The sequence below is a fragment of the Papio anubis genome, chromosome 5 (assembly GCF_008728515.1).
Source record: "Papio anubis isolate 15944 chromosome 5, Panubis1.0, whole genome shotgun sequence".
In the NCBI taxonomy this organism is placed as follows: Eukaryota; Metazoa; Chordata; class Mammalia; order Primates; family Cercopithecidae; genus Papio; species Papio anubis.
Genome location: NC_044980.1, coordinates 124974572 through 124997260, shown reverse-complemented (window position 1 = coordinate 124997260; position 22689 = coordinate 124974572). Strand labels below are relative to the sequence as shown.

The window sequence follows — 22689 nt, the reverse complement described above, 5'->3', positions numbered from 1 at the left end:
GAGGTGGTCAGAGAGGATGAGGGGAAACCAAGGGAAATCAGTGTTCCAGGGCGGCAGTGGCCATCGCTGGGTGTCAAACACTGCTCGGGGCCCTGGCAGATGAGGTCTGAAGAACAGCCGTTGAATTTAGAGATTGGAGGCTATAGTTTATCGAGACCTGGTTTGGTGCTGTTAGGGAGCTAGAAGGCTGACGGCAGGGCCTGAAGAGTGGGAGGGACAGCTCTTTTAGGGCCTGAAGAGTGGGAGAGACGTGAGGATGAGGAGACAGCTCTTTCAAGGAATTTTGCTGTGGTTGAGAACAGAGATACTCAGTGGGGTCGAATGAGGGTTTTGTTCCCATAGCAGAAACTTGAACACATTTATAGGCCAATGGGAAAGATCAAGTTGAGAGCGGATGGTTGAGCCTTCAGGAGAGAAAAGGGATGATCCATAGGACAAGCTCCTGAGAATGGGGAGATGGAAGGAAGCTTCTGTGGATGTAGCAGATGCAGGAGGGTTTCTGTGTGGTTTTAGCCGAGCTCGGGCCGGTGGCTGAGGCAGGCAGGAACAGTGGCTCACCCATGTTTTATGTGTATTTCCGTGTGCGTGCTCTTGCTTTCCCCAGGTCTGGGCCGCCTGCCTGGCCCGTGTGCCATAGGGAATATCCACACTGGGGCCGGGCGGAGGCTGGGCACCTCCCGCTCTGGGCTTGCTCCCTGATGAGATTCTCAGACTGTGTTTCCCCTCATTCATGAGAGGAAGGTTCACAGAGCAGGCGTGGGAACTTGCCTGGCCGCCAGGGCCTCCTCCCGCTCAGGCTGAGGTTTACTGCATCTCTGTCCTTATTGCCTTCTAGACTGGATTGGCTCAACCAGGTGTCCACTCTTTTTGGCCCATGGCATAAAGAAGGGTTTGGGCAACCCAGTGTGCCCCAGGTTGTTACCGCCCCCCCTGGCCCCCTCAGCCTTTGATGGGTCCCCTTCTCATGAATCCATCACCCATGCACATGCCACCAGGACTGCCTAAACCAGAGCCTGGGACTCTCTGAATCCCTCTGGGAGCTCGGTCCTGGGAATGGGCCTCCCAATCTTGGTCTCCAGGGGGTGGGCCCCAGGTCTCTAGTCTTCCTCAGGGTCTTCTCCACTGGTTTGCCTCCTCTCCTGATACCCAGTTCCTAACCGGGGTGACCCCAGCCTCCTGTAACAGCCTCCCTGTGGTAGTGCTGGGAAGAAGGGGCCCGTGTACCCAGCAGGGTCCCCCAGGCAATGGGCATGAGCGCAGACAAGGAAATCCGTCAGATTCCAGGAACGCTCTCCCTACAGCCCCAGCGCGGGGATCGGGTCGTGGCGACCTCTCCAGGCGCCCAGGGGCTGGGGAGGAGGGCGGGCCAAGGCCCGCAGGTGGGGGGCGCCAAAGCCAGGCGGGCGCGGAGTACGTGCGGCGGGCTGCGGGCGGCATGAAGGGCGCGGGCCGCCAGCTCCGGCTCCAGCTTCACGCTCCGGCTCCCGCTCCCGCGAGGTCGGGTAGCCTGGGCGTTCCCAGGGGTCGCAGAGGACTGCGAACCCCGCCGGAGCCCCGGGAGCTCGGAGCCTGGACGCAGTCGGGCGTGTGGAGCGTGAGGTGGGGACGTGGCGGCGGCTCAAGTGGGTGGAGCCCCCAGCCGCTGCCGGAGGCGGAGTCGCCAAGGGAGGAGGCGCCAAGCTGACCGGGCGACGCCGCGGGAGGTTCTGGAAACGCCGGGAGCTGCGAGTGTCCAGGTGAGCGCCCCGCCCGCTCAGCAGCCAGATCAACCCCGGGGCTGGGGCGCGGGCTGGAGGCGCCAGGCGGTGCGTCCTGCCCGCGCGGGGCTGAGAGGGGCCGGGGCCGGGGCCGGGGCCAGGGCCAGGGGTCGCGCCGCTAGCCGCCCGCAAAGCAGTCCGGGCCGCAACGCTGCGCCCTCCGCCCTGTTTCTGCACCCGTCTGGGTTCTTGTCTCGCCGCCTGCAAGCCTTCCCGAGCTCAGGGTGGTGAGGTCAGCGGCACCCTTCGTGCAGTCCCCTCGGCGGTCGGGCGGGCCTGGGAACTTGGCCGCCCTTCCCTGTCAGGCTCCCGGGAAGTGGCGGCCTGACCCCGGGCTGCTGACTGTTGGGAGCAGGGGTGCGGCGTCCGCCTGGCCCTGAGGGGCCGCTTCATATTGGCTAGGCCCGTTTTGCACCCTCCCAAGGGCTGGGAGTCCGAGGTCTTGTCCTGGCAGGGTCCAGCTTGGAGCCCATTAGATGGGCCATTGGATCAGAAAGTCTTTTCTCCCCCAGACATCCTTGTGGAACCTGCGTTGTTTTTCCTTGGCAGCTGCGGAGACCCGTGATAATTCGTTAACTAATTCAACAAACGGGACCCTTCTGTGTGCCAGAAACCGCAAGCAGTTGCTAACCCAGTGGGACAGGCGGATTGGAAGAGCGGGAAGGTCCTGGCCCAGAGCGGTGTGGTGAGCGCTGTGCTGGAAGGGAATGCGGGCTGTGGGTACTTGCTGGAGGACTGGCTGCCTCTGGCCAGGGGACTTTCCGGAGGAGGTGACCCATGAGCTGGAGTGGTCAGAGGAAGGCTGGCAAAAGGGCACTGTGGACAGAGGAACAGCCTATATGAGTGGGAGCAGAGACCTTGGCCAATGCCATTCCTTATGGCATTGTAGTGGAAGCAAGGTGATGGGGAAGGAACACTGTAGGGGATAGCTGTCCACGGACGCTGTCCACAAGACCCTGGAGTGAGACGACGTGCCTGGTACTGTGCCGTGCATGTGTAAGATGCCCAGTTGGCCCTCGCAGCATGAGCCTGGATCAGGGCACTTGCTGCCTCAGGTATTGCTGGGCAGCCCACGTGGGCCCCGGCCTTTGTGTTTTATTTGACCCTTTAAGATGGTGCAGGAGGATACAAAAAAATTGGGTGTGGTGGTGTGCGCCTGTAGTCCCAGCTACTGGGGAGGCTGAGGCAGGAGAATCACTTGAGCCTGGGAGGCAGAGGTTTCAGTGAGCCGAGATCGCGCCACTGCACTCCAGCCTGGGCGACAGAGCCAGACTCCATCTCAAAAAAAAAAAAAGAAAAGAAAAAACAGATGATGCAGGAGAGCATTGGGATCCCTCCCAAGACTGAAACTGTTGTCTTTTGCTGTAGAGTGACACCCGAGATTTGTGCTTCTTGATCTAGACTACCTGGGGCCTCACAGCCTCAGCCCTCTTGTAGGAGATCCTGTCCTAAGAGCAAGGGCTGGGGTTCATCATTTGGTGACTTGGGGCATTCTTAAGTATCCCAGACTTTGCAGAGATCCATTGTCCACCTAAGAATTTATAGGATGTTTTTGGGATCTGCTGCTTGTTCTCAGCCTATATCTCATCTGACATTAATTGGTTTCATAATTTAGTCTCTGTTAAATGAACTCGTATTTCCTTTGGCTTGTACTTAAACTGCCCCTGAAGTGTCCAAGGTGCAGCCTCTCACTGTGGTTCTGGGCCTCAGGGCCCAGTCTCTTTGTTTGCTTCTCCCCACTCACAGTGTTTGATCTTTGAATTCTTTTCTTTTAGAGCCTCCTTGTTCTTACACAGCAGAGTGTCCACTGTGTGGCCCAGCCAATGAAGCCACGTAGCAAGGATGGAGTGAGTTGGCTGGGGGCCTCATCCCAAAGATGCTGTCATACTGGATCACCCTAGTTCTTTGAGAGCTTAGCAGGCAGACTTGGTGACAGCTTAGCTGAGACATTGTCTGTGGCGTGTGATAGGCCCTTGTATCCTGTCGAAAGCTCTGCATTGGGGTACTCTAGACAGTGCTTACTTAGTCACTGGTTTAGATTGGCCCCAGCTGATCTCAGTTCATCCCTTGAGTGCCTCCTGCCTGTTTGGCTTCTGACTAGAGCGTGCCTGGGGCTGGAATGAGGGAGGAGAGAGAAGAGGTGGCTGAGGCACTATTCTTGCCTGTGGGTAGCTCGTACTCTGAGATTGCTGCTTCATATTGGCAGCTGGCCATGTGCCAGGGGAGGAGCCCAGCTGTGAGTGCTCATCAAAGGAAGAGACTACGTGGGTGCAGCTCCGAGGAATGAGTCGGTTGAGGAAATCTAGGGTCTCCTCATTTCCTAAGAAGGCCTCCCTTTTTCACTCTGCCCTCCCACATCCTTGGGAGAGTCTGAGACTGTAAGCAAGGCCTTGGCTGATTTGTGGCCACGCTGGCTGATAGTGTGCAGAGGGCTAGGAGGTGTGTCCCTGGCTCCTGGGGTCTGTCAAGAGTTTACTATTAGGCAGATGGAAGTTGGCAGGAAAAGCTGTGATGCAAGTACGTGCAAGCCCAGCGGAGTACTGGAGTGAGAGTTAAACTTCGGGAAAGTTGCTCACATCTAACAATTTGGAAGTTCCTTAGGGTAAGACATCAGCCTGTCCTGGAGCAAAAAGGGCTGGAAGGTCCTGTGGTCTGTGGGCTTTGTGCTAGGGACATGGAATGAAGGATAGAAAGACAGTTGTTTTTTTTTCCTCAGAGCAGAGGGGAATGAAAAGTCTGGATGATTTACTGGAGCCCTAGAAGAGAGTTCTTGTTCAGTTGGTGTCATTGCAGGGCAGAGGATTAAGTGTTTGGGTAGAATGCTCTCCAGCTCAGATGGAATCTGTCTGAACCTGGTAAGAGGCCAGCATCTGCTCTGGACCTCTTGGGAAGTGCTTGCTTAGAGTGTGGCCTGTTTTGTACCTGGCACTCTGAGGGCCAGGGTGTAGTGGAGATCCTCAGGCCTGGGTATTTGTAGGAGCCTGGAATGAGCAGGTCAGAGGCATGTAAGTGTGTGAGATCCTAGAGTATTGGTCCAGTCCTCCGCCTTTTGCTAGAGAACATTGCTTGATGAGCTTTAGAACCAGTGATTGACCAGTTCCAAGGTTATCCCCTGATGATCAATGTACTACATTATACCTGATTCCAGTCTCTCCTGAATTAAATGTTTCAGCTCTTGTGGCGCTCCTGGGACGTGGAGATTGCCCAATTTCTGCCTTGTTTGCATCTTCACTGTCCCCTAGTCTGGACCTTCTTTCTCACCCGGGAATCAGCTGACGGGCTGAGCAGCTGGCTGCCTCAGGTCCACTGATGTTTCTCTGCTGCCCTTGGTACTAATGATTGACATAAATTATGCCTAGTGTGGGGCAACCTTCTAACATTTGTCATCACATTCAGTCCTCCAACAGCCCTATGAGATATAGGTCCTAGTATTGTCTCTATTATATACATGGGGAAACTGAGGAATCCTATAACTTGTCCAAGGTCACAAAGCTGGGAAGTGGTATAGAACTAGGGTTTAACTTTTAGTATGTCTGACCCTAGGGCAGGTGTGCCTATCCATTCAACTGTACTGCCTTGCCCTGAGCTGGACTGGCTGGTTATTTGTGAGTGCTGTCTTGTCTAAGGTAGGAGTGACTGCCCATCTGAACTTAAGGGACCATGGTGCTGTTTTCTGGGTCCATGTTGCATTCCTCCCTCTGGTGAGATTCAGCCAGGGATGTCATGGACCTGCTTCATGAACCTTTGGTGTAACCCATAATAAAGTCCTTAACCTGGGCAGGCATGCTCTTCCTGGGCAAAGTGTGGCTCCCCTGTTTGGGAGTCCATTGCACTTTAAGGTAACAGATAGATTACTGAGTAGGACTGGATGGCTGCAATATCCAGCGGAGTGTGTTTTGTGTTTGACTCTTGGTTCTGTCATTGATTTGTTGTCAGATGTCAGGTATGCAGGAAACCCTCTCTCAGCCTCAGCTGTTTGTCATTTGTATCTATCTTATATCTGAAATGGAGGTAGTTATCTAGCTTAGAAGGTTTGGGTGAGAATTAGATAATAGAAATGAAAGATTTTTGGAAACAAATAGTGGTTATCTCAGACTAGGTTCCCAGGAAACAGCCTGAGACAGAGCTTAAGTACTTAATGCTTTATTGGAAGGTGTAATTGCAGGGCAGCCAAGGTGAGGGAAAAGTGAGGTGCAGGCCCGTGTGATGGCTCAGGCCGTGCGATGGCTCCCGCCTGTAATCTCAGCACTTTGGGAGGCCGAGGCGGGTGGATTGCCTGAGGTCAGGAGTTTGAGACCAGCGTGGCCAATATGGTGAAACCCCGTCTCTACTAAAAATACAAAAATTAGCTGGGCATGGTGGCACACGCCTGTAGTCCAAGCTACTGGGGAGACTGAGGCATGAGAATCCCTTGAACCTGGAAGGTGGAGGTTGCATTGAGCCAAGATTGTGCCACTGTACTCCAGCCTGGGCGACAGAGCGAGACTGTCTCAAAAAAATAAAAGGAAAAAAAGTGAGCTATAAAGGAGGATGGGAGGTGGTATTTTAGCAAGCTGGCTACCCTGCACAGAGATGTACTCGGTTACCCTGTGAGGGCCCTTTGGTAGCCACTGGGGAGACCAGTCTGGTACTTCAACAGTCTGGAGATAGTGAGAGGAGCCAGAGATTCTAGCTTGGGCCTGGATAGTCTACGCCACTGAGCTGAGGCAAAGTAAATACCCTGGGACCTGGGAGATGGGTGAGACCAAGAGGTTGCAAGGTGGGACATAAGAGGCATCCAATATAGTGGTATATGGATTTTATCCTCGAGTGTAGTTCCCTTTTATGAGTTAGTCTCATCCAGACTGCCAAGTCTCTGCCGAGACTGTGACTGAAAACCCAACTTGGGTTTTGCATGTCAGTTTTAACAGCCTTCTCTGCTACTTCATTGTCTAGTTACTGAAGCAAGACTTTGTGGTGGTGTTGATGGTACCCAGGTGGGAAAGTGGAAGTCAATCACTGTTCATGTACCAGATAGAGAATGTATGTGGATAGATACAGATAAACATCTTGGCTTTATTAGGTTCTTGGTGAAGGAGAATATTTTTCACATAAAGTAGTTGTTGAAGATATGAAACCTGGCATGGTGACATGAGGCTGGAGAGGGCAGCAGGGCCTGGTCACGCAGTCAAAAGGACCCTTTGGGCTAAAGAGTTTGGACTTTATCCTGATGGCAGTAGAGAGCCAAAGGAGGGCTTTGATAAACCATGCTGGCTACTTTGTAGAGCAGAGGTGGGAGGAAGGCCAGATGAGATGTGGAGAGGCCAGTGTAGTGGGGGCCAGGATGGCTGTACGGGAAGTTAGGGGTGGCTCAGATCAGGGTGATGACTGAGGCTCAGGAGAGTAGGGTGCCCCCCATACTTGCCTAGGGTGCCGTGACAGCAGCTTATGGGCCTGAATGGACATCCACATGCTTTAGAGGCAGGGTCTCCTGGAGCCTCTGGATCCTCTTAGGCTGAACACACAGGTCCTTTCAGCTCTGTTATCCTAGAGTTGGGGGTGGTGGGGAGCCATGTCCAGTTAGGTTTTCCCCCTTCATAGAAGGCAGGCAGCTTCTTGTTCAGTGCCAAGCAAGACCAGTTTGTTCTCAGCAAGCTCATGTTCTGTCTCTAGGCTGTTAAATACATTGTTAAAACTCAAGCTGTTGCATTTGGGTTGCAGCTGGGAGCTTGGCAGAGGGTCTGCCTGATGAGGTAAGGAGAGAAGCTAAGGACACTGCTGGTTTGCAGCTGGAAACATCTTTTCATGGCCATTTGGCCAGATTGTCAATGTCTTTTCCAAAGATCAGGCTTGGTGGGACCTCTGGTGTATGTCTTGGAATTGCCCTGTGTTTAGAAACAGTGCCAGTCGCCTGATGGGTGACTCACTGTTGCTGGGGTGTTGGCAGGTTTTGCAGGACCTCCCTGTGGGGGTCCAAACACTGGGGCTGGCAGGGCCCCTTTGGAGTCTATTTGAGAAGGACCTGCTTTGCTTTCTTTACATTTTAAGCATATGATAAAATAATTTTAAAAATTGCTATAGAATTTCTTGTAGAAAGAGTAGAGAAACAAATAAGCATAAAAATAAAAAGAAATTATTTCACCAAGATAGAGCCAGACGTATAACTCTTTTTTTGCATCTCTCTGTATACACACAGACATTAATTTTTCCGTACCAAAATGGAATTATAGAGTGCATATTATTTGGGGCCCACTTTTCTCACTTAACAGTATGCTTTGATCTCCCCATGTTGGTATATAGTATTCATTCTTAATATACTCCATAAAAACTTATTGTATAGAAGAAATGTAAAATCTTCTATTGTTGTAGTTTCCTAATTTGAACAAGTCTGAGGTGAAGTATTTTTCATTGTGTTCCTGGTATGAGACAGGCATTGTTCTAAACTCTGGGCATGCAGCACAGATAAAACTCAGTATTGGTTTTCTGCTCAAGGCTGGTGTCACTTTGTTTTTCATAAAATAGAGTTTGACATGGTTCACCTCCAGACATATTCCACTTGGATTTTGAGGGTTTCTGGCAGGGCTTTTGGCAGCACTGGACACTTTGTAGGGGCACTCAGCAGGTACACATACTTTCGCCTACTCTGTCTTAAGCTGTGGGCATAGTTATAAGATGGGATGGGGATTGGCCTTTCCCACATTGTGGGGCACAGTCCCTCTTGGATGCTGCCTCTTCCCAATCTAACCCTAATTAGAGGACTTTTTGTGCAGAGCCTTTTGAGTTAAGGGGCCCAGGCTTGGGAGAAATGGGGTAGGGCTCCAGAGTACCCCTGCCTGAGATGTCAGTGTTGATGTGGTAGTCTGGGAGCTGCTACTTGGAGATGCCCAGCTCTCCAGGCTAGCAGAGTTAGTTATCCACTTTTCCCACCAGAGCAAGACTTTGCAGGCTCTTGGTAGGCAAGTCATCTGTGATTACCTGTGATTCTTTGAGGCTCTGCCCAAACCCCATCTGTAATTCTTTGAGGCTCTGCCTCCAGGCTGAGATTCAAGAATGGGCTCAGTCTAAGCCAGATCGCACATTCCAGAGAAATGACAGCTGGTATTCATGTAATGAAGAAACCTGGCTTTTCCCTGAGTGCTGTGAGGTATGAACCATAGATGACAGGAGCAGAATGCTTTGAAAGGAATGGACAGACTTCCTCCCTGGAATTTATCTGGCCTCTAAAAAGGTATGCAGCTGTAGCTGGAGAGACACTTGGGGAGAGATGCTGGGTTCCCCACTTCCAACCATGTCTGGTTTGGAATCCTGCCTGAGCTCTGTTCTCCCACCACCCCAGCTCTGAGGAGCAGTCAGGTGGTCCCTTTCTGTTCATAGATACATCCTCCCAGCTCTATGTTTTCACTGTCCACTCCCTACATACATACAGAAGGAGCTGAGCCTGAGCCAGTCAAGTGTTTTGAGGAACAAGGAACAGACACTCAATCCCTTAGGTGTAAGGGGCTTGTGCAAGCAAGAGAGAGGCCTTCTGAAATCCTGGGATAGAGAAGACAGTATTGAAGCAGACCTGTGGCTAGAACCAGGAGGGCCTGGACTCTGCCTCAGGGCCAGCCCAGGCCTACTCACTTTCCCTGGATGACTAGCTGCTCTGACTCCCTAATGGACTGCTCAGCACAATACTCCCTACCCTGCAGCAGGTTCCAGGTTGAAAGATAATTGTCCTGTGTGTCTTGGGACCCCTACACCTAGACTATGACAGGAAGACTGTCAGCTCTGCAGATCTTTGGCATAGGCATGAACACATGGGGCCATTCACTTATTCTTTCCTTGTGATAGAGGATCCCATTTGCAGATGGGAGTTCTGGTTGGCCTTCTCTGAGCCTAACCTGGAATCTCAATGGATTAGGATTTCTTCTGAAAGAGTAAGATGAGGAATGGTGGGTGTGCTGTGTGTCTAATCAAGTATGGCAGGCAAAAAATTGATGAACTGGCTTTAGCTTAGACTTACAATTCTGTCAGATAAGGCTTATGTTTTTTGGGGAAGCATTTGTGTTTCCTTTGTTTTGCTTGTTTTCTCTTAGTAGATTTCCATTTGAGCACTCTAGTAGGGTGCTTAAAAGCAGGGCAGGAAGAAGACTGGCAGAGCTGGGGTACAGATGGGTGCTAATCCTCCAACACAGTCTAGGCTGCATGGCTGAGCTGGGAAGACGACATCTGAAGCTTCTGTTGTGGACTGAGGGTTACTGCCAGTGGGGCTTGTCTCAGGTTGTGCCTATTTCTGGACCGATGAGAAGACAGTAGCTGGCCCCTTTCCCATGTCAGCAGCCCAGCCTGAGGTTTTGGCCATGTGTAGCATATTCATTTTTGTATCCTGAGTGCCTAGATCAGTGCCTGGCATCTGCAGGTCTTCAGTAAATATTTGTGAATGAATGGTGACGGGCCAGTGAGGACAGTGTCTGCCAAGGAGCCTTACTACAGGAAGAACACTGTCTGCCCAGGAGACTGTCTCCCCTGACTGCTCTTTCTCTGGCAGGTGCAGACTGGGAGGGGTTAGTTTTATTTCTCTTCTGGCTGGCTATCTGTTGTACACCTTAGTTTGGGTGTTGGTACCCTGGAGGATGTTGTGTCAAATTATCTTTCTGTTATTATCTCTCGTGTAACAGTACACGAGAGCAGTACTTGTGGGCAGGTACTTGTTCCCTAGAACCTGGCGCTGTCCTGGCATATGTCTTGGAAGGTAAGACAGAAACAAACAGCAGTCTGTGAAATAAGAAGGAGTGGGCCAGAGTCTTGGACTGATAGACCGATGGAACCAGAGCTGACTATACCCCGCTGTGATTCCACCTCCCCATGGTACAGGTGGTTGCTGGGAGTAGAGAGGATGGGCTTTCTGCCTAGGGCATATGGCTTCCCAGAGCAGCGACCAGAATTGAGCACACATCACTGGCTGCACGCACTTTGTTCTTTCTGCTGTTTATCCTTTTTAGCTTCTGTGTGCTAGGCCAGGATTTTGGTATGTTTGATTATGTGTATCACATGGTATCTGCATATGTGTTCACATGCCTATGTGTCTCTTCACCTAAATTACTTTTTCATTTTGTTGATCCAGTGATTGTCATTGAATGCCTTTCAGACACTTCCCTCTGTGACCATGAAACTCTGGGTGTCTGCATTGCTGATGGCCTGGTTTGGTGTCCTGAGCTGTGTGCAGGCCGAATTCTTCACCTCTATTGGTACGTGCCAACAGGACTGTCGTCTCCCTGACACCTTGGCTCACCTTGGCCATGGATATCTCTGGCTGCAGCCTGTTCTCATTTAGAGTGGGATAGCCTTAATAACTGGTTTTGACCAGTTCTGAGAAGAGGGAAACTGGCAGAGTTGCTATTTTCCCCTATACGATCCCAGTGATCTGGTTGTTCAGGAAGCCAACTGTCTGAATTGGGTCTTTCTCCCTGGGAAGTGCAGGCTGCACTTGGGCTCTCTGGTCTTTTTGACCACCTTGCCCATGGACCAGAGAGTGGTTCTGAGCAGCAAATCCTTTGTATCCTGAGGATCAAGCTTTTCCTATCCTTCTGACCTGAAGTTCAGAGCTTTTTATCCTGTGATGTGCCCCCAGGATATCCATGCCTGAGTGTCATGACCAGCTATGTAACAGTTGGAGAATGAGATTTAGGTCTACTTCTTGAGTGACATCCAGTGCATTTATCTCAAATGTCCCACTGGTGCCTCTGCCTCTTTCTCTCTGAAGTTGGGAGATAGGACCCCATGAGTGCCTAGGCCCCCTTTAACTCCAAGTCCCCATAATCCCCAGAGAGCTTACATGTTCTTGTCCCAGGGGACTTGCTTCTGTGCTGGTATTCTGTGCTCCAAGGAAGGAGGCTGGACATCCCTCTTCTGTTTCTCACTGGTGCCTTTCTTCTCTCTCTTGCAGGGCACATGACTGACCTGATTTATGCAGAAAAAGAGCTGGTGCAGTCTCTGAAGGAGTACATCCTTGTGGAGGAAGCCAAGCTTTCCAAGATTAAGAGGTGTCCTAAGTCCCCATACCACCCTTAGTTGGCCCTCCTTCCCTTCTGCCCCTCAAGGAACAAGGAAGCCACTCAGGGTACCTATTAGAGGAAGCCCTTGAGAGGGTGATGTGGGGCTGGCCTGGTTACTTCATGTCAGTCCTTGAGAGGAGCTAAGTGCATGCGCTAAGGAGTCACCGTTTATTTTGTATTTAAGACCTTTTCCCTTAAATTGGGGGTCCCAGCTCTTGTCTAGATTAAGGGGCTAGAAGTATCTGTGGGGAGTTACTGTATTCATTTTTCATTGCCTCTTGATGAGAAGGGCCCTAGCACCTGGCACCAGGGAATTCTCACCAGAGAAATTATCACAGGTCAAGACCTATGTGGGTGGACGCATTACTCTTCCTTTTCCTCTGGTTCCACAGCTGGGCCAACAAAATGGAAGCCTTGACTAGCAAGTCAGCTGCTGACGCTGAGGGCTACCTGGCCCACCCTGTGAATGCCTACAAACTGGTGAAGCGGCTAAACACAGACTGGCCTGCGCTGGAGGACCTTGTCCTGCAGGACTCAGCTGCAGGTGAGGGACGGTGAGCAGGTGCTTGAGTGAGCCCATATGTTCGTGTGGTCATGCCTGGGCTGTTGTGTCTGAGCCTGTCTTGGGTCTGGGTGTTGGTGGGCAAGTGCATTATACAAACAGGACCCTGCTGGTCTCATGGCTCTCTCCCTTCTCTGTGGGGACCTGGAAGTTGGCTGTCCTTGGTTTTTAACGTCTAATGATGGTTAGTTCTTTTTTTAGCGTCCTTTTCTTAGTGTCTGTCTTTTCTTATTTTTTGCTAATGACATTTTTCCGATTATACTTTAGTGATACATGTTTATAGAAAAGTTGGAAAACACAAAAACAAGAGAATTATAATTCTTAATCCAATTGCCCAGTGGTGAGCATTATTAAAATTATAGTTTTTCTACCTATGCATATACATTTAGAAAAATGGAACTATACATACATACCAGGGCATGCAAACTCAGTTGCTTGAAGGGACAAATGAATTTACAAGTGTCAAGTGGGCTGGATGGTGGGACCAGGGCAGGTTGGGGAGCATAGGTCTCATCTAAATTCATTCCTATTCATATCTTTTACAAACAAAGTGTATCTGATGGTAGATTTGTGACAGAAGAAAAAATTCTTTCTGAATTTCACCATGTTGGCCAGGTGAGCTTCTTTATATGCTATTCAGTGTTCTTCTGCCACGTGGTTTTAATGTCTGGATGGTGATTACCTATCAGATGGTGATAATCTGTCATAATACTGTCAAATGGGTCAAGTAATTGGATATGGGATTTTTTCTGAATTATCAGCACCTTTTTACATATTTCTTGGTGTATACTTCTGATTTTTTTTAATGGTAAATTCTTAGAAGTCATATTTATAGGTCAGAGTGTGAACTTTTTAAAAGCTTTAAACTATACTTGATGCTTTTGTTGTGATAATACTTTTTATGCCCTAATACTTTCCTGTCAATAAGAAGAGATGGTAGGGTGGGCCTGGAGGTGGGCTCTCCTAACTCCTAGCCCTGGGTTTAGTCCTCTGGACTCACTGCCTTTTTTTTTTTTTTGAGACAGAGTCTCACTCTGTCACCAGATTGGAGTGCAGTGGCGTGATCTCGGCTCACTACAACCTCCGCCTCCGGGTTCAAGCAATTCTCCTGCCTCAGCCTTCTGAGTAGCTGGGACTACAGGCACATGCCACCAAGCCCAGCTAATTTTTTTTTGGTATTTTTAGTAGAGACAGGGTTTCACCATGAGTTGGCCAGGATGTTCTCGATCTCTTGACCTCGTGATCCACCCATCTCAGCCTCCCAAAGTGCTGGGATTACAGGCGTGAGCCACCACGCCCAGCTGCCTTTTTTTTTTTTTTTTTTTTTTTTTTTAAAGGGACAGAGTCTCACTGTATTAGCTCAGACTGGAGTGCAGTGGCTATTCACAGGTGCGATCGTAGCACACTGCAGCCTTGAACTCCTGGCCTCACGTGATCCTCCTGCCTCAGCCTCTTGAGTAGCTGGGACTATAGGCACAGAGCCACTGTACCCAGCTCTTCACTGCCTCTTTTCCCTGAGTTGTGAGTGCTGATTAACTTCAGACTAGCTGTCTCTCTGGCTGAGACATTTTAGCCCATGTGGCCAGACTGGGTTGGGCTTGGGGGCAGGGTGGCCTCTGGAGAGGGATTGGTGAGCTCAGCCAGGCTGGAGCTGTGCCCAGTGAGCTCACTGCCTCCAGAAACCACGTCTGCCTTTCCCAGACTCCCGCCTCTCCGCCTGGGCCTGCAGCTTGGGACAGGCTGTTCTGCCTGCACGGCGGGAGACTAAGCCTACCCAGATGACCTCCCCTCTCCAATCTTGTTCTCCACACCCTACACTCACACCATCATCTGGTTCCTTTGGAAAACCTTATGATTACCTAGAAGGAGTTAGGTCAGGCCCAGAGAATAATTGGTTGTTTTCATCTCTGACTTTTGAGTTCTTGCCCCTGAAATGAATGGGGCATGCTGACAGTGTGGCTTTTCCTGGCAGCATGTTCCCCTACCCCCACCGCACCAGATTCTAAACTCTTTAGAGTCCCTGACCATGTAGCTATGAAGACAAGGAAGGCAGGGTTACAGCTTCTTGGTCACTGTCCCCAGTTATAGCTGGAAGTGGATGTTTAGGTCTGAAGTCATAGGTGGCAGTGGATATAGCTGCTCTTGGGGAGAGGCTGGGGAAGGAATGGCCTTGTTCCCCTCTCATTTCTCAGCTTAGAGGCAGAATTGAAGGCCCTAAGTCACCCTGGGAAGGCTTGGCTCCCACCTGGAGCCCTGGGATTGTGGGAGGTACACATCTTACTTTACAGCTAAGGCTTGGAGTCCCAGAAAAGCCTCCTTGGAGTACTTCTGTGGTCAAAAGCTCGCCCAGGCTTCAGGCTGTGGTCTTGAGCACCATAACTGGAGAGCCCATGCCCTGAACTCATTGCAGGTCTGAGTGGTGGGAGTACAGAGGAGAATAGGCCCACCATGGTCTCTCAGGGGACTGACCTTGCTGGGCTGGTGCAGCCCCACCTTGGTCCTTGGCCTGTCTAGGTGGTCCCTCAGCTGTCAACCTAGGGGGAGGGGGATGACCTTCAGGACTTTCATCATCACCTTTCTGGATGATAAGTGCCAGTGGTCAGTAATGAGTGGCCAGCTCGGCTTCATTAGTTAACTGTCATTGTCCCTTGGACTCCTCAACTTGAAATGTGGGCTGGAAGTCTGTGTTTACCTGACTGGCCCAATTACCCTGGATCAAGGTTTTCGATGGGATTCATTTTCCACTGAGTGGTTGACAGTTCTTCCCTGAGTCCTCTCCCGTGCTCTTCTCAGTTACCCTCTCTATCCTCTGTTTCTTCTGTCTCCACCAGCTCTGACTGAATGCTTTTGAGCCAAGACTTCTAGACTCCTAAATATTAACTAATATGGGGGGCTGTTTCTACTTAGTTCCAAAGAGCAGCACGGGCAGTAGGTACAGTGAGGACTAAGAAAGGAAAAGTCCCCATAGACTGGAGTAATCAGGGACAACTTCCTGGTGGAAGGGGCAACAGCCTTTGAGGGAAGGGGCGGGGAAATTTCACTAGCCAGAGACCCTCTCTGTGGCTGCCTCTCTGGTCCCAAGTGGAATTCTGCCCCTGGATCAAGGGTAATCTCTTGTTCTGACTCTCATTTGGAAGGTTTTATCGCCAACCTCTCTGTGCAGCGGCAGTTCTTCCCCACTGACGAGGATGAGATAGGAGCTGCCAAAGCCCTGATGAGACTTCAGGACACATACAGGCTGGACCCAGACACAATTTCCAGAGGAGAACTTCCAGGTAACTCACCACTCCAGGCGTTGCCTGTCCTGCATGTGTCTCTTTAGTGGCGGGACAGGTTGGAGCCACCACCGACTTGTGGCCTCTACCCTCAGGTGCACCTCTGGTGTACCTCTTCGCTCACCATTTTGTGTTGGACTCCCTCTCCCATGACAGGTTTCTCCCTCAGCCACTGCCCTGCCACCTCCTTCCATGTATTAGCCAAGGCCCTCTCCTCTTGTGTCTCAGAAAAAGCCAGAGTTGCTGCTCAGGAACCCCCTCCGCCTCTGTCTCCAGAGCACCGCACAGATCTGCATTCAGACCTGCTTCCTGTCTCCCACCCTCCAATGTCTTTTCATCTAAGACTGATCTGGGCTTAGTGTCCCCCTGTCCTGAGTCTTCTTAGTTACAGTCTCTGCTCCTATACATTCTGTCTCCACCTCTCCGGGTTCTACCCTTGAGCTCACATATAGGCTCTATTCTTGCTCATCTTACACTTGCCTCGCTCAGTATCTGAGACTCTTTTGAGTCTTTGCTGCTGATCCATCTCTTCTTCCCTCCTGGTTAGGCTACTGGATAGAGTAATCTACACCCTATCCACTTTCCTGGTTCCCATATACTCCTGAACTCACAGTATCTGGCCTTTTTCCCCCCTGTTCACTGATCCTGTTCTTGCAAGGTCATCAGTGGCCACTTGGCTGATAAACGCAGAGAACAAGGTTCACACATAATGTTCTTTAACTTCACAGCAGCATTTGACAGATGGATTGCCTCATTCTTTGTGATGTTCTCTCCTCCTTTGAATTCTGGGATACTAATATCTGCTTCTCTTTTAGCCTCTCTGGTCATTTTCTCTCAAGTGGCCCATCTCCCACTGACTTCCCAGTGTTAGTGTTTATAAGAAGATGTTTTGAGGGCTACTGGAGACCAGTAAACCCAGCAATTCACTGTGTGAGGCCCATGCAGACCCAGCTTATTCCAGCTCCAGAGCCCCAGCTGCCCACTTTAGACTCCATTAGAGAGAGGGCAGTTCAGGGCACCTGCAAGATCTGTTCACCCTGTAGCCTTGAGATTGGTTGCTTGGAGAAGGGAACCACACCCTGGCATTGACCTCTCACATTCACTCAGCAAACCCGTGAGTGTCCTGAATAGGGATATGGAGCAGAAGGGAATTACTCCCTAGGACTCCATCCTTACCTCATCTTCTCCCTGAACACCTTCCCCAGGTGAGCCCCGCCATTTCCATCATGTGAGGTGGATGACATCCAGATCTGTGTTACCTGCCAAGGTTTGTCTCCTGAGCTTCTAACCAGCGTAGACAGATGCCTTTGGGACATCTCTACTTGAATGTTCCATGGACTTCTCGAACTTCATGTGTCCTGAACTGAAATCCTCATCTCCTTGTGAACACTTTGCCTTCCCCCTCATCCTTCTATCTCAGCAAAAAGGACCTCCATCCTCTGGCTGCCTAAGCCAGAATCCTAAGGCCTATGGATTCTACCTCCTTCTCTCATGTCTTCTATACTTATCCTCTGACTCCAGCCTCACAGCCACTTTTTTCTCAATTTGATTATCAAAATACCATCCTGACTTGTCTCCTACTTCCAGCTCACTGCTTAAGACCATCCTCCATATGGTCTTAAGCACACATTTGTTCACATGAGTTCCCGATTACTATGCTTAATTTCCAAGGCTACACCCAAACTCCTCCTGTGTGTGATCTTTGGGGTCCTGTATTGACTCTATTTTCCTGGCTTCCTTGCCCATTGTACTCAGCTTTGCCTATCACTCAGCTCTTTTGTCTCACCCCTCTATAGGAATACCTTTACCCATGTCAGCTGGGCTACTCCATGTCTGATTGCCTATCAGCACTTAGCTCAGCTGTCACTCTCCCAAATGCTCTCCAGGGAGCAGACATTCGAATTGGCTTCTAGGGAGGATGCTGAGTGCCAGGGAGCCATTCTTAGCATTTTTGGCATCTGGGAGACATGTTGATAATAGCTACTGGTCATTAGCATCCTGGGGATCATAGGAGACATCTTCATATGTCATCTCATTGAATTCTTGGAACAAGCTCTTTAAAATTGATATTATCTTTATTTAGAGATAAGGGGACTGAGACTTAGAGAGATATGGTATCTTGTCTATAGTCACACATTGGTGGGCGCCCTAGTGAGGCCAACACAGACCTAGCTTAGTCCGGCTCCAGAGCCCCAGCTCAGTCAGCTATGTTACTCTGCCCCATCAATGCAGGCTCCTGGGCCTGCAGAGCCAGAGGAGACCTGTGGAGAGGGACAAGGGGCTCCAGGAGCCCCCTCATCCCTGGCCTACCTAGGGACTTCATCTTGTGTTTACTCTCCCCAACTTCCTGTTCCTCATTATTGGTTCCTGAGCCACCGGGGTGAGCAGACCCTGGTCTCTGAAGCATTTAGCCTACTGTGTAGGGGTTTCATTCCAGGCAGAAAGAGCCTTCTCTGAGTTCTTTTGTGTCAGCCATGCCCCCGTTGCTGTTAATGGGGCTGTGGGGAGTCTTCCTTGCTTTCCAGGGAGAGTCACAGCCCCTACTTCCCCTCCATGGTATCTGCTTTCTCATTATTCTCTGAGGAACCGCACACATAGTCTTTCCCATCTTGAGCCCACCCTAAATCCTGCATCTTCCTATAGCTACTTCTTCATATTGGCTTGAAACTATCTTCATGGTCACTTTCCAGCACTCCCCCTACAGCAGATGACCTTTGGTCATAAGACCCACTGAGCTGATACTCAGCAAGGTCCCTGCCACTTAACAGCCAAAGCTGGCACTGCAACCTTGGCTCTTGGCCTCCCTTGATGTCTCTCACACCACTCCCGCTCCCTCTGTTTCTCCTGTCTTTAGTTCTTTCTCAAGGTTACTCATTGTCTGTTCTTTCTGGGTAGGTGTTCCCTGGAGCTCTGGGCTCAGCCATCTTCTCCATTCTTTCCTTAGAGTTCCTGCAAGCAATTTTCCTCACCCATGGCTTGGTTGCCGCCTAAATTTATGTTTTTTATATTCAGCTAATTTTCCCATCCTCCAGACTCATATGGCAAGCTGCCCACCAGACATCTGCTTCTCTGTGGTCCACAGGACTTTCCCATTGTCCTCAACGATGCTTCCTGGTGGGTTTTTGGGGCTCCCCCTAAAAAGGCCCCTTCCCACTTGGGAGACGGGGAATCTGAGGCTAAGAGGTTGGCTGTGAACCCCAGTCCAGGGCAGGGCCATCTGTCTGTGCTCACTGTGTCAGCGGCCCTTTAGGATATGCAGTCTAAATGTCTGATGGGGTTCTGCTTGGTAGTGCCCCCCATCCAGTGGCCCAGGCTTTCCTTGAAGCGGGAATCTCTTTCCCTAACCCAGAGGCTCTTTGGAGCCTGACAATTTACTTCCCCTGCTGTAGGAACCAAGTACCAGGCAGTGCTGAGTGTGGATGACTGCTTTGGGATGGGCCGCTCAGCCTACAATGAAGGGGATTATTATCATACGGTGTTGTGGATGGAGCAGGTGCTAAAGCAGCTTGATGCTGGGGAGGAGGCCACCACAACCAAGTCCCAGGTGCTGGACTACCTCAGCTATGCTGTCTTTCAGTTGGGTGATCTGCACCGTGCCCTGGAGCTCACCCGCCGCCTGCTCTCCCTTGGTAAGGAGATTCTAGGGGAAGGTAAGATGGGAATGGAGAGTGGCAGAGGAACTGCACTGTGCTGGCGTCTACCTGACCCCTCTCCTGGGACTGAGTCAGTTTACCCTGTCACTTGGCCAGTGACTAATGCATTACTGACTTTAGGTCCAATCCAGCTTCTTACTAGCTCCTTACCCACCTCAATCCTGGCCTTTGCTTTGCCCAGTCGCTGATAGATACACTCAGGCCTGTGGCACTTGTGGCCCTTTTTAATAAGGACTCTGTGTTACGGTGTATCTATCACCATGCAGGACTACACAGGGTGGAACCTTTATTGCATCAGGAGCAACCCAGGAGTCAGAATGTACTTTAGGATTGCTACAGTGACAAACAGTGGCAGTGCTATTAGAGGCCTGAGGTCTAATAGTCGGACTTAATATGGCATTGATAGTGCCTTGTGCTGTTGAACTGAAGAAGGCCAAAAGCACTGTGCCTTTAAAACTCATCTACCTCTTTTTTTTTTTTGAGGCGGAGTCTCACTTATCCAGCCTGGAGAGCAGTGGTGTGATCTCAGCTCACTGGAACCTCCGCCTCTGGGGTTCATGAGATTCTCCTGCCTCAGCCTCCCAAGTGGCTGGGATTAGAGAGGCACATGCCCCCATGGTGTATTTTTTTTAGTAGACATGGGGTTTCACCACATTGGTCAGGCTGGTCTCGAACTCCTGACCTCACATGATCCACCCGCCTCAGCCTCCCAAAGTGCTGGGATTACAGGTATGAGCCACGGCGCCTGGCCTCTGTTGGTTTTTCAGTTACGAACAGCATACTCTGGTTAGATGCTGTGGAAGGTAGAATGCAGCATGCAAGTGAGCTGCTGGGAGAGAAACCCTTACAGAATAATTTCTCTAAATGACCTAACAGATGTTTGTGGTTTCCTTTTCCTTCTCGTTCCTTGCTTTTTCTAGACCCAAGCCATGAACGAGCTGGAGGGAATCTGCGGTACTTTGAGCAGTTATTGGAGGAAGAGAGAGAAAAAATGTTATCAAATCAGACAGAAGCTGAGCTAGCAACCCCAGAAGGCATCTATGAGAGGCCTGTGGACTACCTGCCTGAGAGGGATGTTTACGAGAGCCTCTGTCGTGGGGAGGGTGTCAAACTGGTGAGATGTGTGAGGGGGGCCAGGGTGCCAAAACAGTAGACCTGGACTCTGGCTCCGGGTAGGCAGGTTTGGGGAAGGTGTTCTTCATTCTATAGGTACTTTTTTCAGTATCTCCCCCAGTTTTTCATGGCATCTGTGAGGCTGACGTGGATATTCTCTGAGGTAGGAAAGGAGACTGTCTCCCCTCATGCCCCAGGTAGAGTGTTGCTCCTCTAAGTTACCACTGAGCTCACCTCCTTACCCCAACGTGTCCCACTTTTTGCTTCACTCACTGTTGTGAAGAAAACGATGGGTGGACGTACCTCAGGCCCCAAGAGAAGTCATGGTATAAGTGGAGAGTAAGTCTCTGTGGTAAAGACACCAGCATGTACCAGAGCTTGGTATTGAGCCTTTGAGAGCCCTGGGATCCTAGTGCTTCCTGAGGAGGCCCAGGTGTGACAGGCTCTCGGCCTTTTCCATGCCCCTGTCTGCATGGCTTCCACTGGCTCCTCCATCAAGAAAGGTTTCTCCCCCGTCCCAGCTCTTCAGACCTACTCAAGTCTTCATGAAAAGGGTCAGAAATTACTCTCTGCCATGGGACTTGAGGATGTGAGGTGATCTTGGGAGAGAAGAAAGATTGCATGATTTGTGGGGTGTCACTTCATGCCAGTTAAGCTGAAGGGGCTTTTGTTTCCTTCCTTCCTTCCTTTCTTCCCTCCCTCCCTCTGTTTTTCCTCTCTTTTCTTTTCTTTCATCTCACCCTGTCACCCAGGCTGGAGTGCAGTGGTGTAATCATAGCTCACTGCAGCTTTGACCTCCCAGGCTTGAGCAATCTTCCTGCCTCAGCCTCCTAAGTAGCTGTGACTACAGGTGTGCACCACTATACCTGGTTAATTTTTTATAGAGACAGGGTCTATGTCATCTAGGCTGGTCTCAAACTCCTGGTCTCAAGCTATCCTTTGGCCCCCCAGGATTCTAGGATTATAGGCGTGAGCCACTGTGCATGCCCACCTGCTGGGACTTTTGTTTTCTTCTGTGGTGTGGTGGGAGGGAGCAGCTGCTGGCCATGAGGTGAGACCAGTGTCTGCAGACAGCCAGACTGGGACCGAGGATTAGGACTCACTCAGCTCAGGGCCTGTTACTCTGTGCTCTCCAGACACCCCGGAGACAGAAGAGGCTTTTCTGTAGGTACCACCATGGCAACAGGGCCCCACAGCTGCTCATCGCCCCCTTCAAAGAGGAGGATGAGTGGGACAGCCCACACATCGTCAGGTACTACGATGTCATGTCTGATGAGGAAATCGAGAGGATCAAGGAGATCGCAAAACCTAAAGTAGGTGTCACTTCAGGTCCTTCTCGGGGCACTGAAGGGGGCAGGTCCTTTCTCTTATCCCTAGCACTGTGGGTGGTTGGTTTGCTCATCTAGCCACCCTTTATTGATATCTAGCATGGGCCTACCGTGGGGATACAGAGATGCTTCAGACTCAGCCTGACCTTGTGAGTTCGTGGTCCACTGGGGAAGAACAGGGTAACCAATGTGGACAGCCAATGCTATGATAGAAAGTCATGCTGGGAACAGGGCAGGTCCACACTGGTGTGTCAGTTCACCTGGTTGGGAGACTGGTGTGTGGGAGTTTTTAGGAAATACTCCATAAGGTGCTATGAAGCTGGGTCCTGTGGAGCTCCTGATTAGGACTGTAAATGAGCAAATGACTTAGAGGAGAATGTATATCTTTATAATATTGGGTCTTCTCATCCAAGGGCGTGACAGGTCTCTCCATTTATTTATATCTTTTTAAATTTTCTTCATATAAACCTTGCACATTTCTTAAGTTTAGTCCCAGGTAGTTTCTTTGTTACTGTTAATTTACTTTATTTCTTCATTAGTATTTTAACTGGTTACATTATTATATTAGTTTACTATTGTATGCCAAACTGTTGATTTTAAAAATATATTTCATAGTAAGAGCTAATGTTTACTGAGTTCTTAACTGTGGCAGGAACTTCTAAATGCTTAACATATATATTAACTATGTCACAGTTATGAACAGCTGCTCATAACGGTGTCACTGTCTCTGTTTTGCCTATGAAAAAGCAAACTTATGCAGATTGCAGCTAGTGGTTGAATTTACTTATTCCTTTTTTGGTTTTTAGCTGATTCTCTTTGGTTGCCTGGATAGCATTAACACCTGGAAATAAGGAAAATTTTATTTTCTCATAATACTTGTAGTTCCTTTGTTTTTATAATCTTACTGAATCGCCCAGAACTTCTAGAGCATAATTACGAAGAATAGGAATCCTTGTCTCATTCCTGAACTTCCTGGGAATTCCTA

The 22689-nt window shown here is 50.1% G+C and overlaps 1 protein-coding gene across 8 annotated transcripts in view; it reads left to right on the top strand.

Annotated features, from left to right (window-relative positions):
* The first annotated feature begins 1617 nt into the window (after positions 1-1617).
* Positions 1618-22689, top strand: part of P4HA2 (prolyl 4-hydroxylase subunit alpha 2) — a 37473-nt gene continuing 16401 nt past the window's right edge. For 2 of the 8 annotated variants that reach the window (XM_031666045.1, XM_031666049.1), the window contains exons 1-9: positions 1618-1736; positions 2307-2442; positions 10867-10966; positions 11665-11761; positions 12166-12317; positions 15473-15610; positions 19000-19239; positions 20184-20377; positions 21513-21689. In XM_031666045.1, the coding sequence (XP_031521905.1) occupies positions 10885-10966; positions 11665-11761; positions 12166-12317; positions 15473-15610; positions 19000-19239; positions 20184-20377; positions 21513-21689 (1080 nt within the window). In that variant the 5' untranslated portion in view covers positions 1618-1736; positions 2307-2442; positions 10867-10884. Of the gene's footprint in view, positions 1990-2032; positions 2832-10866; positions 10967-11664; positions 11762-12165; positions 12318-15472; positions 15611-18999; positions 19240-20183; positions 20378-21512; positions 21690-22689 lie in introns of those variants that run through there. The other 6 variants (XM_031666046.1, XM_031666050.1, XM_031666044.1 and 3 more) reach the window with 5 other exon arrangements.